At 62.6% G+C, this 14,750-nt stretch overlaps 1 protein-coding gene across 1 annotated transcript; it reads right to left on the bottom strand.

The window, feature by feature from the left end:
* Positions 1–3,707: 3,707 nt before the first annotated feature.
* On the bottom strand, positions 3,708–13,600 carry AGXT (alanine--glyoxylate and serine--pyruvate aminotransferase). The gene is given in 12 exon segments (XM_042997827.1): positions 3,708–4,058; positions 4,524–4,652; positions 5,437–5,532; positions 6,741–6,810; positions 7,460–7,555; positions 8,477–8,561; positions 10,028–10,098; positions 11,112–11,212; positions 11,846–11,910; positions 13,093–13,230; positions 13,233–13,284; positions 13,384–13,600. Coding segments are annotated over 12 exon segments (1,176 nt in total). The 5' UTR covers positions 13,549–13,600; the 3' UTR covers positions 3,708–3,950.
* Between the last annotated feature and the right edge of the window lie 1,150 nt (positions 13,601–14,750).

Genomic DNA, 14,750 nt, shown 5'->3' with positions numbered 1-14,750 from the left:
CCATTTGGCTGTGTGTCTACAAACTGCCCCTCAAAATAAAGTCTAAATAATCCAACGAATTTAGAATGTTCTCTCTCAGTCGGATCATGATGAATGACAGCAGATCCCTTTAACTGAACCAAGTTTTAGCCTGTAACCAAGGTGCTGTGCTGGGTGCTGAGTGTTACGGATTTAGGAGAACAGGACAGCACAGCCTGTGGCATGTGCTTCGTGGTGGCCGATCTGTGGAATGAGTTCTTTCCAGCCCCCGTCGGGTGGGGGGGGGGGTGGTTAGAAACAATTGTGTTCACTCGGAAGAGGCAGGAAGTTATGTTTCCAGTCTTGCCCCAGGCTGAGGTTGACCTCCCTGCTTTGTGTCACAGTATAGGCCCCATGGACCTTTGTCATCTGGACTGGGGCTGTGGGGTATCTTGCTGGCCCACTATTTTGATGACATCATGCTAATAAGACCTGGGGAGCATTGACTGGCAAGTGCTTTGGATGCCTCGTAAGATGTGTTTACGCCAAAGGGTGGAAGAGAAATGGTAGGGTCTCAAGGGTCTGTCTTATAGCTGGCGATTTGAGAGGCTCGGGGTCCGGGCATGCCAAGACACTGCCTCTAAGGAGTAGCGGAAGTTTTGATGCCTTGCCCCACCTCCTGTGATGAACAAGGACAATGCCAGGTGGCCCTCACCGATTTTGGAGATTGTGTGCATCTTACTTGGCATGTCCCTGTGTCAGGTCATGCAGAAGGCTCTGAGTGGGGCCGGGGCGACAGGTGAGCTCTTCATGCTGCAATATGACCACTGCCCTGAGGGTACCCCTGGGAGAAGGGGACACCACACGGCATCTCTGAGAGCTCTAACACGGGAGCAAGGGTGCGCCATCTGGAGCACAGAACCACTCACGGTTCAGAGCGCAGCGTCTGTCACGGTGCTGGGCCCCGGTGGAGAATGAGCCGCTGGCCACGAGACCCTAAGTGACTCTGGGACCTGAGCCGCCCACCACGAGCCACGTGTTACAGGGTCCTCACCGTGTAGCGAGGCAGGAGAAGGAAGTAAAAGGCGCAGATATCGGAAAAGAAGTAAAGCTGTCTTTTGCCTAGATACATTGCTCACCTACATAGAAAATCCAAAGGAATCTACAAAATAAACCTTGTGAATTTGACAAGGTTAGAAGACAGGTTAATAGAGAAAAATCAACTGCACTTGCATACATTAAGAATAAACAATTGGACATAAAAGTTTTAAAATACCATTTACGGTAGTCAAAACTAACACACCCAGGAATATATCTAACGAAGGCTATGGAAGCCCTTGCACTGAAACATTGTGGAGTATAATTTAAAAGACCCAAATCAATGTTCATGGAAAGGAATTCATATTTTGATGATTTCCGTTGTCTTTAACTTGATGCATAGATTTACTGCAATTCCTATCAAAATTCCAGGAAGCTATGCTGAAAAAATAGACAAGATGATTCCAAATTTACACGAAAATTCAAAGGATCTAGGAGAGGAAAAACAATCTTTCAAAAGAGAGAGCAGAATCGGAAGACTTGCACTAATTGGTTTCAAGACGCTTCACGAAGCTGCGTTACCGAAGACGAAGACGCGACAGGGAGGAGGCCGTGACACGGGGGAGAGGCCAGAAGCAGGTCTGCCCTGATGGTCAGTGGCAAAGCGGCCGCCCCAGTCAGGTGGGAAAAGGAGAGTCTGTTTAACAATCGTTGCTTGAACAACTGGCTGTCAGTGTGGAAAAAAAGCAAACCCTGGCTCTTTTCCACCCCATGCACAAAATTAACATAAAGTGCACCATGAACCCCTCCACACAAAAGCTGACACCACAAAGTTATCAGAAGAATCTTCCTATGAAGATATCAGTGTCAGCAAAGGTGTCCTGGAGAGGTTCCCGACAGCATGGACCACGAGAGAAGCCGCAGGAGCTCACCAAAGGAAAAGACCTGCCCTTCGGAAGACACGATTAAGAAAATGAAATGGTAAGCTGCGGGGAAGGAGAAAAGGCTCACCACTCTTCCGGCAGTATCCCGAATCTATAAAATAACGACCAATTTATGGTCAATAAAAATATGGTCAATATGGTCAATAAAAAAGAGGACAATCAAGGAATAGGAACAAATGCTTGAGCCGACAAGTCTCACAAGAAGACTCACACGTGACCAGTCTGCACGTGAAAAGATGCTCAATATCATCGGTCATCGGCGAAAGGCAAATTAAAACCAAATCACGTGCGCTGTCACACCCACTAGACAAGAAGACAACACCAGACGTCGGTGAGGCTGTGGAGGGACTGGGACTCTTGGATGCTTCTGGTGAGGACGTAAAATGTTAGGAGCACTTCAGAGAGTTTTGTGGCATCTTATAAAGCTAAAGGGTTACAGTGGGACCCCATGATTCCCTCGTAGTTATTTTCCCAAGAGCAGTGAACACGTGTGTCTGCGCAAGGCCACGTGTAGGAAAGTCTGTCACAGCCTTATTCATAATAGTCCCCAACGGGAACGTCCCTTCACAGCAGATGATAAACAGATTGTGATCTATCCGTACAAGGGAAAAGCACCAGCAAGGAAGACAGCGTCCCCATGTCCCCACGGCAACACGCGTGACCATCAAGAGTGTTAAATGGAAGCAGCAGACACAATAGGGAATATGTCACGCAAACACCTACAAGGCTGGTCTGTGCTGACAGTCCGGTGGGGGCACTGACCGGCTGGAGGCACAGGGCACCTGCCACCGGATGGGGATTCCTTTCTCATCCCCATGTCTGCTGCAGGAAAAACCCAATCTGGACAGGGCTGCTGTCGGGACAAAGGCCACGTCTCCAAGGTGGCCCGCACGGCCCTGTCCAGCCTTCTCTGGAAGAGCCTCCCTCTACCCACCTTCCACTTCCGGATTCAGACCCTCGGCCCCCTCAGCTCCCGTGTGCGTCTCTCCTGGTGTCCGTGAGCTCACGGGGCGGACGGCCTCCGGTCATCCCCGTGACCCCAGCGGCCTCCAGACGTCCCCCACGACCCCAGCGCACTCAGCCGTGCCGGCCGGCACCTGGGTGAGTGACGGGGGCCGAGCCAGGCCGACCCCTGCCCTACACAAGGTCACGGGCTGTGGGTGTCCACCTCCGCTTGAGGCCCTCCTCCGGGGGCTCTTAGGACCCGTGAGGATGTGGAGGCACGGGTGCAGCTGTGATCGAGTAGAGCCGAGGCTGCGTGTTCCGGAAGTCTTAGGAGAAGCTAAGGGCGCCTGGGCAGAAACCCCAAGTAAGGGGGCAGTTAAGGGCCAGAGGGCCAGAGGGGGTCAAGCCAAGAACGGGGAGGGGCCGGGGTGCAGAGGCCACGCTCGGATATGCATCTGAGGCCCCCAGACTCTCAGCACATGTGGAGGCCCGTGTGCCTACGTCGTGACCTTCAGTCTTCCCAGGTCAAGTCCTGGCTGTGTGCTCCAGGCATGTTGGTGCCTTAATCTCTGTGACTCTGATCACAAGTCACGAGTAATCAGCCCTGTGGGTCATGGGGGTTGCCCTGGCGGTGTGGGGGGTGCGGTATCTTGCAGGTGCGAGATCTGGGGTAGGATGTATGGTGACAGGGCCCCTACACACTGTTCTCCAGCCCTGGGGAGGCCCTAGGCAAGGAACTGCCCCCAGGCAACCCCCATGAGGGCGCAGTCAGGGGCCAGACTCTTCCCCGCCCACCCTACACACAGTGAGGACAGATGACCGACGATTCTTTATTGAGTGTCCACCGGCCAGGGGCCTGTGGGGGTTGCAGCTCATTTGGGAGGTGCCGTGGGTCCCGAGCCCACGTGGTCTGCTTCCAGGAGGTGCCACTCGAAAGGAGAAGGACTTCTTGGGGCCGGGACGGCAGCCTTCCTGCCCCCCAGGGGCCCTGACCGACTGCAGAGTCTGTTTGCTCCTGGTGCCTCCGGCCGGCCCCTCCGGGAGGGCGGGACACGGGCAGCCAGGTCACAGCTTGTTTCGGGAGCAGCGCTGCAGAGCCTCCTGTAGGGCCTGGATCACTCGGTCCACGTTCTCCCGGGTGGCGTTGCAGCCCAGCAGGCCGATGCGAAGCACCTGCAGGGGTGGGGGAGGGTCCGGGGCAGATGTGAGCCCTGCCCTGAGTGAGGTCTAGGCAGAGCCAGGTCCCCCCCCCCACCCCGGCACCGAGAGCTTCCCCCAGTTATACAGGGAGCCCCCCTCCCTCCCAGACCCGGGCCTGGCGCCTTCAGCCTGGTCTGCCCGCTCGGAGGGAAGGACATTCTGGGTGGAATCGGAGGGGCCACACCCCACAACCTCACCAGGCTGGGGCGAAAGGGGGCAGGAGAATTCATTCGCCCAGCTCCCCCTGCAAAACCCCTGGGGTTCAGAGAAGGATGTTCCCGGGTGGGTGCCCCTGCCGTCCCGGGGAACCGATGACCGCCGACCTCGGCCTGGGCCTGGCGCATGTGGCGCTCCATGTGGGGGTGGAGAATGTAACTTCCGTGGCAGGCGTGGCCGGCCCTCACCCCTGGCCACTCAGAGCAACAGCGGGCCCCTTACCTTCCCCATCGAGGGCCCAAGGCCGCCGGTGATCTCGATGTCAAAATGGTCCATGACATAGTTGACGATGTCCCTCCAGTCGTAGCCAGCGGGCACGGCCACCGAGGTGACAGTGGGCAGCCGGAGTGCCTGCGGGACAGGCCCAACTCAGCCTCCTCCACGACAGCCTACGGCCAGCACCACCTGACCTGGCCCGGCCAGCCCTGGTCTCAGGCCCCAGAGGGGAGGGCGGAGATGGGGGAGGGCACGGAGGGAGGGAGAAGGGGCCCAAAGACACGGGGGTCACCATCTCTTCTGTTTCCTACTGAAACCTGGACTGGCTGGCTAGTCGAGCGGACCCTCCGCCCTCCACCCCCGCCTGGCTGGACTCTCGGGGCTCCGGTGGCCATGGGCGTCTTCCGGCTCAGAGATCGCCCATCATTACTTTAGGCGGGGAGGCTGTCGGGAGAGTGGGGTCACTGAGCTAAGCATCCTAAGATCAGAGGCCAGGCCACTGTGACCGTAAAAATGACCACCCAGGTGACCGCAGGAGTCTGTGTCCATTCAGAGGGGGCAGGATAGGAGCTCTCCCCTCCCCCACACCCTCTGCCTCTCCCCTCTCTACCCTGCCCCTGCCCCTGCCCCCTGCCCTCTGCTCTCTGTCCCCGCCCCCTGCCCCCTGCCCTCTGCTCTCTGCCTTCCACCCCCCTGCCCCCTATCCCCCACCCCCTGCCCCTCCACCCCCTGTCCCCACCCCCTTCCACCTGCCCCCTGCCCCCCACCCCTTGTCCCCCACCTCCTGCCCCCTGCCCTCTGCTCTCTGCCCTCCACCCCTCTGCCCCCTGCCACCCACCCCCTGCTCCCTGCCCTCTGCCCCCTACCCCCTGTCCCCCACTGTCCCTGCCCCCTGCCCCCTGCCCTCTGCCCTCCTTACTGGATCCTTCACGAAGAGCTGCAGGCCTAGCCCCTGCAGGCGCCCATGCAAGTATGCCGTGACCTCCCGGTGCTGCCGCCAGCTATTCTCCAGGCCCTGGGAGGGGAGAGGACACCCAGTGGGCAGGGCAGGGGAGGGCAGGGTGGGGTCCCTCCTTCGGTGGTGAGAGAGGGGAAACTGTCTCATCCATAGTGGGGGGCAGCTTCAGCCTACGGAGGGGCTCCTCTCCTAGCCTGGACTCTGATCCCCATAGAGACCCCTGAGTCCCCAGATTCGGGGCCCCGGTTCTGCCCCAGGGGCCAGACCTGGAGCCACCTTGGGGCAGTGGAAATAGTCTGGGCCTGGGGGAGCAAGTGGGGGGCCCAGCCGCGGGTTGGAGCCTTGTGGCTCCCGGAGGGTGTGAGGTGGGATCACCTTGCTGCAGGTGGGACGCTGGCCAGGGGAGAGAAAAGGGGCTTCTGAGTCCTATGCTGTCCTGTCTCCCGTCTTCCCCATGCACGGACCCCACAGTCCGCTGTCCTCACCCCTCTCAGCCACACGCCCCCATGGTGCATGGCCAGCCTGGGTGCCAGTGACCCCCCCCCCCCCCAGCTCACGGGACTCCTCAGCTCCTGCTGGCCGGGCCCTGGGGTGCCGGCTCCATGAGCAGGCACGGAAGGGCACACAAGGCCCACACAGCGTGCAGCCTCCTGGGGAGGCCGGCCACTCGTGGCGCTCTTCCCGCCTCTGGGCTGCTGGCTGCAGGCTTCCCGGGAGACACCGGGATGACCCCAGCTATGCTGGGGGCAGTGTCTCCTGTCCTCTGTCCCGCAGGGCCCACACGCCTGTCCTCTGTCCCGCAGGGCCCACACACTCTGTGCCCCGAGAGTGTGGTCACTGCACCGGACAAAGACACTCTCCTGGTCACACCCACGTGTCCCCGCTTGGCCCCTGCCCCACCCCGGGAGCTGGAGGGGGCTGCGGGAAAGTGCTCTGTCCCCCCCCAGAACCCCTCTGCCCGCAGCCGGCCCTCCCACCCCTCTCCTCCTGCACGCAGCCCATCCTCTGCTGCCACGGCCCCTCTCTCTGCTGCTCCGTGGACCCGTTCTTCCTTCGATGCAGGCCAGGCCCACCCGGGAGACCGCCCGGCACTTAGAATCCCTCCCATCTGTGTCCTCAGAAGGGCTTGAGGGAGTCAGGAGAAGGGGCCTCTGGGAGGCCACCAGCCTCGGCACGGGGACTCCAGGGAGCTGAGAATGCTTCCCTAGGGGTCCTGCACCGGCCGAGTCCCTGCCTCACGTGGCTCTCCACCCCACTCCCCTCACCTGTTCCGCTATGAGGGCCAGACTCTCTCTCAGGCTGTACAGGCTGACGACAGGGGTCGTGTGATGGTATCTGGAAGACAGGAGGGGACTTGGTCCAGTGTCACCGGGTGGGGGGTGGCCAGACCCCCTGACAACGGGTCTAGCCACTTCCCAGGGGGCTGCTGTCTGGCTTGGGGGTACGGACTCAGCTGGAGAGGCAGCTAGGGCTGGGGAGAGCGAAGCTCAGGGCAGGGACACCGGCCCGATCACCTAGGGCTGGCTCCCCACCCAGCCTGTCCTTCCCGAGAAGCTGCTGTGCCCACTGAGTAGGGCACACTTCCTGGTCCCCCAATCCCTGTGTGGGTTACAGCGAAAGCGACTTCACAAGGAGCCCCTGGCTGAGCCCCTCTTTTTGAGAGGTGGGTAAGCCAAGGCCCAGGAATGGGAAGGTGTCGCAGGGCCAGGCCCAGAGCGTCCAGAGGTTCCCTGGGTCTGGGAGGACGGGGCCCGGGGCAAGGGTGGTAGGGGCTCTGCTGCTGGACCTGAGCTCCCAGGCCAGGGAGGGGTGGGGGAACCGAGTGGGGGCATCGATGGCCTGACTCTGGTGAGTCCTGCGGCTGCAGCTGGGGCGTGGGCCCCGAACCCAGGGTGTAAAGCTGACGAGAAGCTGGGTGTAGAGAGAGGTCACCCCCACGCCCCGCCACCACATATGGCCCTGGCCCCGGCCCTGCGGTCCTCACATCCTGGGCTTGCCGTCACAGCCCCAGATGTTGGCCAGCCACTTCATGTCCAGGTAGAAGGAGACGGGCTTCGTCTTCCGAGTGTAAATCTTATTTCTGGGAAGGAAGGAGCAGTGTGAGTGCCCGCCTGTCTGGCTGGAGCGCCTGGGGGTGGTCTCGTCAGGCTAGCCTGCTCCGGGGAAGCGAGCCAGAGGGGCAGGTGCCCCCAGGACCCCTGTGTTTGTGCTCAGGCCCAGGTAGGGTGTGTGTCTTCCCAGCCGCTGCACCTCAGGGGGCCGGGCACGGTTGGGGACCTCGGCTCCTCTCCTCCCAGGCCCCAGGAATGCAGCCGATCTTGAAGCTTTAAATACACCTGTTCTCCAGACGGGCGTGACAGACAGGGCCTCTACCCGAGCTCCATACTCAGACCACCAGCCGCTTCCTGGACCTTCCCGCAGGCAGTCAGACTTCCCAGGACCACAGACGACCCTTGACCCCATCCGAGACTGTCTCGGTGCCGCATCCCTGGGTCCTCCCCCATCCCGGCCTGGCCTGGCTCAGGGGCTGGACGCTGGGGACCGGGGGCACCGGGGCTGCTGGACAAAGGTGGTCCACACCCGCCCTGTCGAGCAGCTCGTGCGTCAGCTCCTGGGCGCTGAGCCAAGGGTGGAGGCATGGGAGACAGGCACTGGACCCCCAGTCCTTGGCTTGAGGCTGGGGAACTTCCAGAATGCCAGGCCCTGCACCCTCACACACAAGCCCAGGCTCCAAGAGGAGAATCTTCTGGAGGCCAGACTGGCCAGGCCACCAGCCTCACACCGGACCTCACCGTGCCCTGGCTACCCCCCGCCCTATGAACTCAGAGCTTGGGCACATCTGTCCAGGGTGGGCACCTGTCCAGGGTGGGTGGTGGACAGTCCAGAGGTGTCTCTGAGCACAGCCCCTGAGCCCTCCCTCTCTTGCTCTGACCTCCCGCTTCAGGGGCCTTCCGGCCTCACTGCACATCCACCTTAGGTCAGGGGCCCAGGAGTCACCCACTTGGCCTTGTCACTGAAGGAGATGAGCGAGGTCCCTGGAGGCGAGTTCAGGACCTTCTGGGAGCCAGAGTACAAAACGTCAATGCCTGTGGAGAGGAGGGGCGTGTGCTCCTGGGGGCCAAGCTCCGCCCCGGGTGGGATCATCGCGGGGGTGGGGGGGTGGGGAGGGTGCCCACCCAGACCAGACCCCAGCAAGTCGAACAGAAGTTTTGGGCAACCTGGGGACCTGCAGGACAAGTGCTGTGTGAAGCAGGCTGGACGGTCTTGTAGGAGTGAGACCCTGACCTATGCGACGTGACGCCCTCTCCACGTAGATGGAGTGACATTGCAGGCCACCCGCCTACGGTCGGCTCGGGTGGAGGAACCCACGCGTGGCGTCAGTGTTGTGAGCGAGCGTGTGGCAGAACACAGGACGAAACAGGTGTTCTTGCCACATCAGGCGGCCGCTGAACTGTCGCGAAAACCGACAAGGTCACCACCTGAGATTTACGCTCTAGGTGGCTGTGAAGGGTCTCGGCAAAGCACAGGGTTCACGTCTACCGCCTGTCAGGCCCTGCAGCCGGGGCCGAGGGAGCTGTGTGCACACGTCCCCAGCAGCCTTGTCTGTGCAGGAGCGCCCTCTGCAGTTTGCTCCTGAAAGCGTAAACCCAGAAGGAGCCCAGAGGCCTGCTGACAGGAAAAGGGTGAGCCTGGCCTATTCACGTAAATTCAATCCTGCGAACTGAAACTGACGGGTAAAGGCCTCGAACGCCCCGAGCGGCGTTCGCCGACACTTCCCTGAGGTCCACACCCTCCACTGAGGACGGGGAGGCAGGGACAGGGACGGTGCGGAGGGCGTCCCGGGTTCCAACCCTGGCTTCTCGGGGCTGCACTGTCACCTGGGATCTGGGCTGGAGCCTCCTCCCTGGCACCACGGGGACCGCCAGCCCGGGAGGCGCAGTGTGGGCATTCCGGGGACAGCCCTGTCCCCTCCCCGAGCCCTTCCTTTCGGAGCAAGGCTCTGAGGGTCAGCCCAGAAATCTCCCCTTTGACGGCCCAGAGCGCCCTGGTAAGAAAAGATTCTGGAAGAATCTTGCCCGATGGAGTGGGGGAGGGGTGGCTGTGGCCAGGCCCCACCCCCTGTGGATCGGGACTTTCTTCTGGGAGGAAACGCTGGGCCCGGAAGGCTTCTCCAGGCTGGCCAGCAAGGCGACCCTGGAAACAGTGCTCGTTGTGTGTGACAGGCTGGTGGGGACCCTGAGGCCCGGCCTGACTGACAGGGGCCCTGACACTTCTCCCCCCCAGCCCTGAGGGGCTCTGAGTGCGTCTCCAGACGCTGGGGGAGCTTCCCCGCCTGTTCCCCGCAACGGAGCCGCAGAGACGCTGGGGTATTGACCAGTCCATGGGCAGGTCCTGCCTCGGCGAGGAGACGAGCGTCCCCTGGGGTCCTAATCCGACGGGTGCACTGCCCGCGGGCTTGCAGGCACTGCCTCAGGAGTCTTCCCCCCCAGGGCCCTCTGCACCCTCCGGGCAGTGGTGGGGAGGGTGGCCGGGTGCAGGGGACACGCCTTACCTTGCTGGTCCATGTAGATGGGGGTCCCGCACAGGGATGCCACCGAGTCCACCAGGAGCAGGCAGTTGTACCTGGGGGCACAGGGCAGGACAGTGAGGCAGGAGAGGCTTCCTGGAGGGGCCGTGAAAGCCCGCACGCACGGAAGCGTGGAGGAATTTTGGCCTCCCCCAGGGCGCCTCCTCCTAGAGGTTGAGACCTGCTGTGGACGGGCATTGACACCCGCCCCTCGGCCCGCCCTGGTTCCCACACAGAGCCCGTCCTGGGGGTCTGGGAGTCGCGAGGGCCCGCCCCGGCGGCGTGTGGTCCTGGGGGCGGCTGGGGCTCTGCGCACTCAGGCCCACAGGCCCGCGTGAGGCCCAGGGCTCAGGGACTGGTCCCTCTGGCAACAGCACGCTGGCCGTGTATCCAGAGCCCAGAGGGGACAGAGTCCAGAAACAGCTGAGCTGGAAACTTTGAGTCTCTTCCACCTCCACACTTTCTTAGGAAACGAGAGAGGCATGGGGCCGCCTGGCTGGCCCAGGCAGTAGGACGTGTGGCTCTTAATCTCAGGGTCATGCGTTTGAGTCCCACGTTGGGCACCGAGATGACTTAAAAAATTCTTTTGAAGCATAAAGAGTATCCCACGCTGGGCATGGAGGGGACAGGGGGATGTCCTGGGGGTCCCAGCCCAGGCTTGGTTTACTGGACAAGACCCCGGGGGACGGGCTGTCCTGGCAGGGTGAGCCTGCCTGGCTGCGGAGAGCTCCCTCCTCACATCCTGCGGTCAGCTCTCCAGAGCTGAATCCCACTCGACTACACCCGAGGTCCGGCCCGCCCCTTGCCACGGTGGGGAGGCTGGAGGAGGGTAGTGGAGGTGGGAGCACCTGGTCCTGCCCTCAGCTGGGTGGAGCCCACCCAGACTCAGTGCGGAGCGAGGAGGACGCCGGGACCGACTGCATCTCACTGTGCGTGACGGAGATGGGGGAAGCCGGGTCTCCCCTGCTGCCCCCTGGTCCGGAGGGGCCTGCCTGCACCCCCACGCCCAGCCGGACTCTGAGATGTGCTTGACTCCGCCCCCCGGCACCGCCCCCTGGGCCAGGCTCACCTGTGGCAGAGCTCCCCGTAGCCGTCGAGGGGCTGCAGAACGCCACTGGAGGACTCCCCCTGGGTCAGGAACAGCAGCACCGGCTTGTGCTGGGCCAGGGCCTGAGTGGGATGGATGTGCCAGCTGTGGGCACAGCCAGAGGGGGTGGGCGCCTCCCCGTGGGCCCCCCAGCCCCTCCCAGAAGGACTTTCCCTGGCGAGGGCAGGGCAGGATCTGCCCCCCTAACACTCCTTTCCTCCCCGTGGATGGGACAGATCTGGGCGGCGGAAACTCGATGGGCCTCATGTGCTGAGCCCGCGTCTGGGCTCTGGGAGGTGGGCTGGTTCTGGGAGGAGAAGGACTTTCCCCCCCGAGACAGAGCTGGAATGGGCCCAGCCTCCTCCTGCCTTGTCCTGTTGGGGCCCGGTGAGGTCAGCTGAGTCCCCAGGGTCTTGGCTGGTTGGGACGATCCTTTCCCGACGGGGAGGGCTGGCATCCTGAGTGTCAGGGCATCCTGCTCCCACCTCCTGCCTTCAGCCCCTCTCACCCAGCCCACAGAACCGGGCTCCTGACTCAGTTTCCCTGCCAGCAGCCTTCCTATCAGGCTTCCCACCAGCCCCTAAGTACTGGAACGATCCTCCTGTGCACGGTCACCTGCTCCGGGGAGAGCTGAGGGTCAGCCCCAGTCTCCCAGCCCGAGCCCCCTCGGCCAGCCGGCCTCCTCCCCTCCCCAGGGCCAATGTGCCCCACCCTACCTCTTCCAACTCTTGCAGAGTGTAGTGGTTTCCAGGGTCCTTGATCATTGGGTGCACTCGGGCTCCTGGGGGCGGGGGCAGCATGAGAGGTAAGCACCCTCCACCCCAGTGTGGAGACCGGGGGTCTGTGCTGACCGCCCCGGCCCGCGGCCGCAGGGAAGAGGAAGTGGGGTGTGCTCAGGGAGCTGAGGCTCCGGGGTGCGCGGGATGAGAGCGACCAGGCTCAGCTCCTTTGCCCCCGCCTCGGGCTAACCTCCCTGAGCCCAGCCGGGCTCCTCCCTCGGCCAGTAGACAAGCATTTGTACAAGGCCTGGTGGGTGGGCCGCGCCTCAGCAGCGTGCGGTGATGGGCCGATAGAGCAATGGATGGACGAGTGAGGCTCTGGGAGGCAGGCCTTCGTCCCGCTCTCCCTCTCGGGCCCCTGCGCCCCCCTGCACAGCGGCTCCAAAGTCGGTGTAGAAGGAAGGAGGCCGTGGGACCACCGAGCCTCAGGGGGGAGCCCAAGGCGGGGGTGCGGGTGGGGGCCAAGAAGGGTCTCGCCCGGGGTGCGCAGGGGTCAGGCAGGGCCTCTGGAACGGGGGAGCCTGTGAGGTCCACTAGAGGCCCCGGCCTCTGCCCTTGAAAACCGTCGTGTGAACCGAAGGGGACGGGTGAGGGGTGGGGGGCTGTCCATTAACCAGGACCGAATGCGGCCGTGTGTGGAGCTGACCGTGCAGGATGTTTCCAAAGGCCACGATCAATCATTAAACCCGCTGCACACTCCTGCTCTTGATTTCGGTCTCTCTTCAGAAAGTTTTACTCTGGAAGTGAACACCTCGTCGGTGCCTCTGTTTACCTGGCCGCTCCTGAGAGGCGGCTGTTCCTGAGACCCTGGGCGGGGGTGTCAGCCTCCAGAACCCTGTCCTGTCACAGAGCAGAGGTGAAGCCCGGGGACCCTGGGGAGCTGCGGGGGCTGTCTCGGTTTGTGCGGAAACCTGAGGCTTGCCCACATGCTCTGGAAACAGCTGTCCTCAAGCTCTGGGCGACTGGGAGACGGGGGTCTCTCGGGCGCCCCGGCGCCCGCTCGGAGGAGGCAGCAGCGGGCCTGGCGGGGGTGGGTACGTGAAGGGGACGAGCACTTACCCGCGGAGGGGCCACGGTTGGCGCCTGGGGCGTGTGGGGTGGGTCTGCCGGGCGGGAGGCAGGTGGGAGGCCTTGGGGAAGGATGGCTCGAGGGCCCACACCCCGCCCTCTGCCCCGTCTCTTACCGATGCGCTCCCCGATGTCCGCAGCCCGCTGCCCCCAGATGCCATTGACCCCGACCAGGAAGGGGTCCCCTGGCTCCAAGATGTTGAACAGGGCGGCCTCCAGGGCGCAGTGCCCCGAGCCACTGATGGCCAGGGTGAGGGGTTCTTGGTCTGGAACACGTACTGGATGCCTTGCTTGATATCGTCCATTATCTGGGGGCCGAGGGCACGCAGGTCAGACCCTACGCCTCTGCCCTCTCCCCCCTGAGGAGGACACTCAGGACACCCACTGCCACCACCTACGTGGCCTACCTGGAACATCTCTTTGTGCATGTGCCCAATCATCTGCTGCCCCCCGGCCACCAGGACACGCGGAGCCAGGTTAGAAGGGCCCGGCCCCAGCAGCAGCCGGTTAGGGATGAACAGGGGCCTGAGCAGGGCCTCCGGAGGGGCCACCAGCAGCTGGCGGGTGGCCATGGTCCGTGCCCAACCGGCCACCTGGGGCCCCAGGGTCGCACTGGCCCTGGCCAGCGCTCGGAACATTTCCCAGCTGGCCTCGAGCCGGTGTCCGGAGGCCGGTCGATGGGCTCCCCCGCTGCACCGTCTCTGCCTTTCGTTGTTTGTCGCTGTTACCTGACCCCTTATCGACACTTCTCCTGCATGTCAGGGCCTGACAGCCAGGGTGTTGAACCCTCGGTCGGGGGAGGATCCTTCAGGGTCCGGTCAATGAAAAACAGAGTTTGGCAAGCTGCCCTCTGCCCTCCGGCCCCTCCCAGCTCCTCAGCGGTCGGATGCCCGGCCCCAGCCAAGGGCATCCTGCTGGGCTCAGGGGTCCCCCGAGTTTTTCTTAAAGGACCAGAGAGCGGATATTTCAGACTTGGCAGGCCTTCCAGGCTGTGCTGCGGCCACTCAGTCCTGCTGTGGCCGTGCAAAAGTGGCTAGAGTGGTGTTGCTGTGTGCCAATAAAACTTTATTTACAAATACGAATCGTGGGCCAGATTTGGCCCAGGGACCACAGTTTGCTGACCTAAGGGAAAGGCTTAATTTGGAAAATATATATGCCCCGTCTGTATAGACACACACTCTCTCTCTCTCACACACACACGCACACGCACATATACCCACCGAGGGCACAGTCATTCCTGGTCCTTTTAGAAATAAGGGTCTCCTCGGCCTCTCCACTCCCGACGGCCCTGACGTTTGGTGTTCACTCACGTACCCAAGGGCACGTCTGTCTGGGAGTCCTCCGCTTGCTAAGTCGACAGGTGGTTGGAATAAATGCAACGCTCGACTACTTGCAGGAAAGGGAGCCAGGCCAGCCGGGCCAGAGGCACCCGTGCAGTGGAGCCCCAGGTGCCCTGGGAAGCCAGGAAAGGCCGGAGCCCGACCTGGTGCTCCCGGAGCAGCACCCATGCCCCGCATGGTTCTCCACGGGGCCTGGTGGGAGCACGTGGATTCCCGCCGTGTTTAGGGCTCTGACGCCGCCGTGGGCCTCGGTCGCCGGGGACGGGGGAGGCATCGGGGCTTCCGCAGGAGACTTCACAGCGACCGAGGAGGCGGCACCCTCCCCCCGGGGCCGGGCACGCGACCTCCCCGTGCGGCTCGATCCCCGGCCCAGCGAAGTCCCTTCCTTCAGCTCTCGTGGATGGGTCTGGGTTTGTCTGGCATCCCGGGAGCCC

This window comes from Panthera tigris, chromosome C1 (assembly GCF_018350195.1).
Source record: "Panthera tigris isolate Pti1 chromosome C1, P.tigris_Pti1_mat1.1, whole genome shotgun sequence".
Lineage (NCBI taxonomy): Eukaryota > Metazoa > Chordata > Mammalia > Carnivora > Felidae > Panthera > Panthera tigris.
The sequence above is the reverse complement of the archived record's forward strand: the minus strand, read 5'-3'. Positions and strand labels throughout refer to the sequence as shown.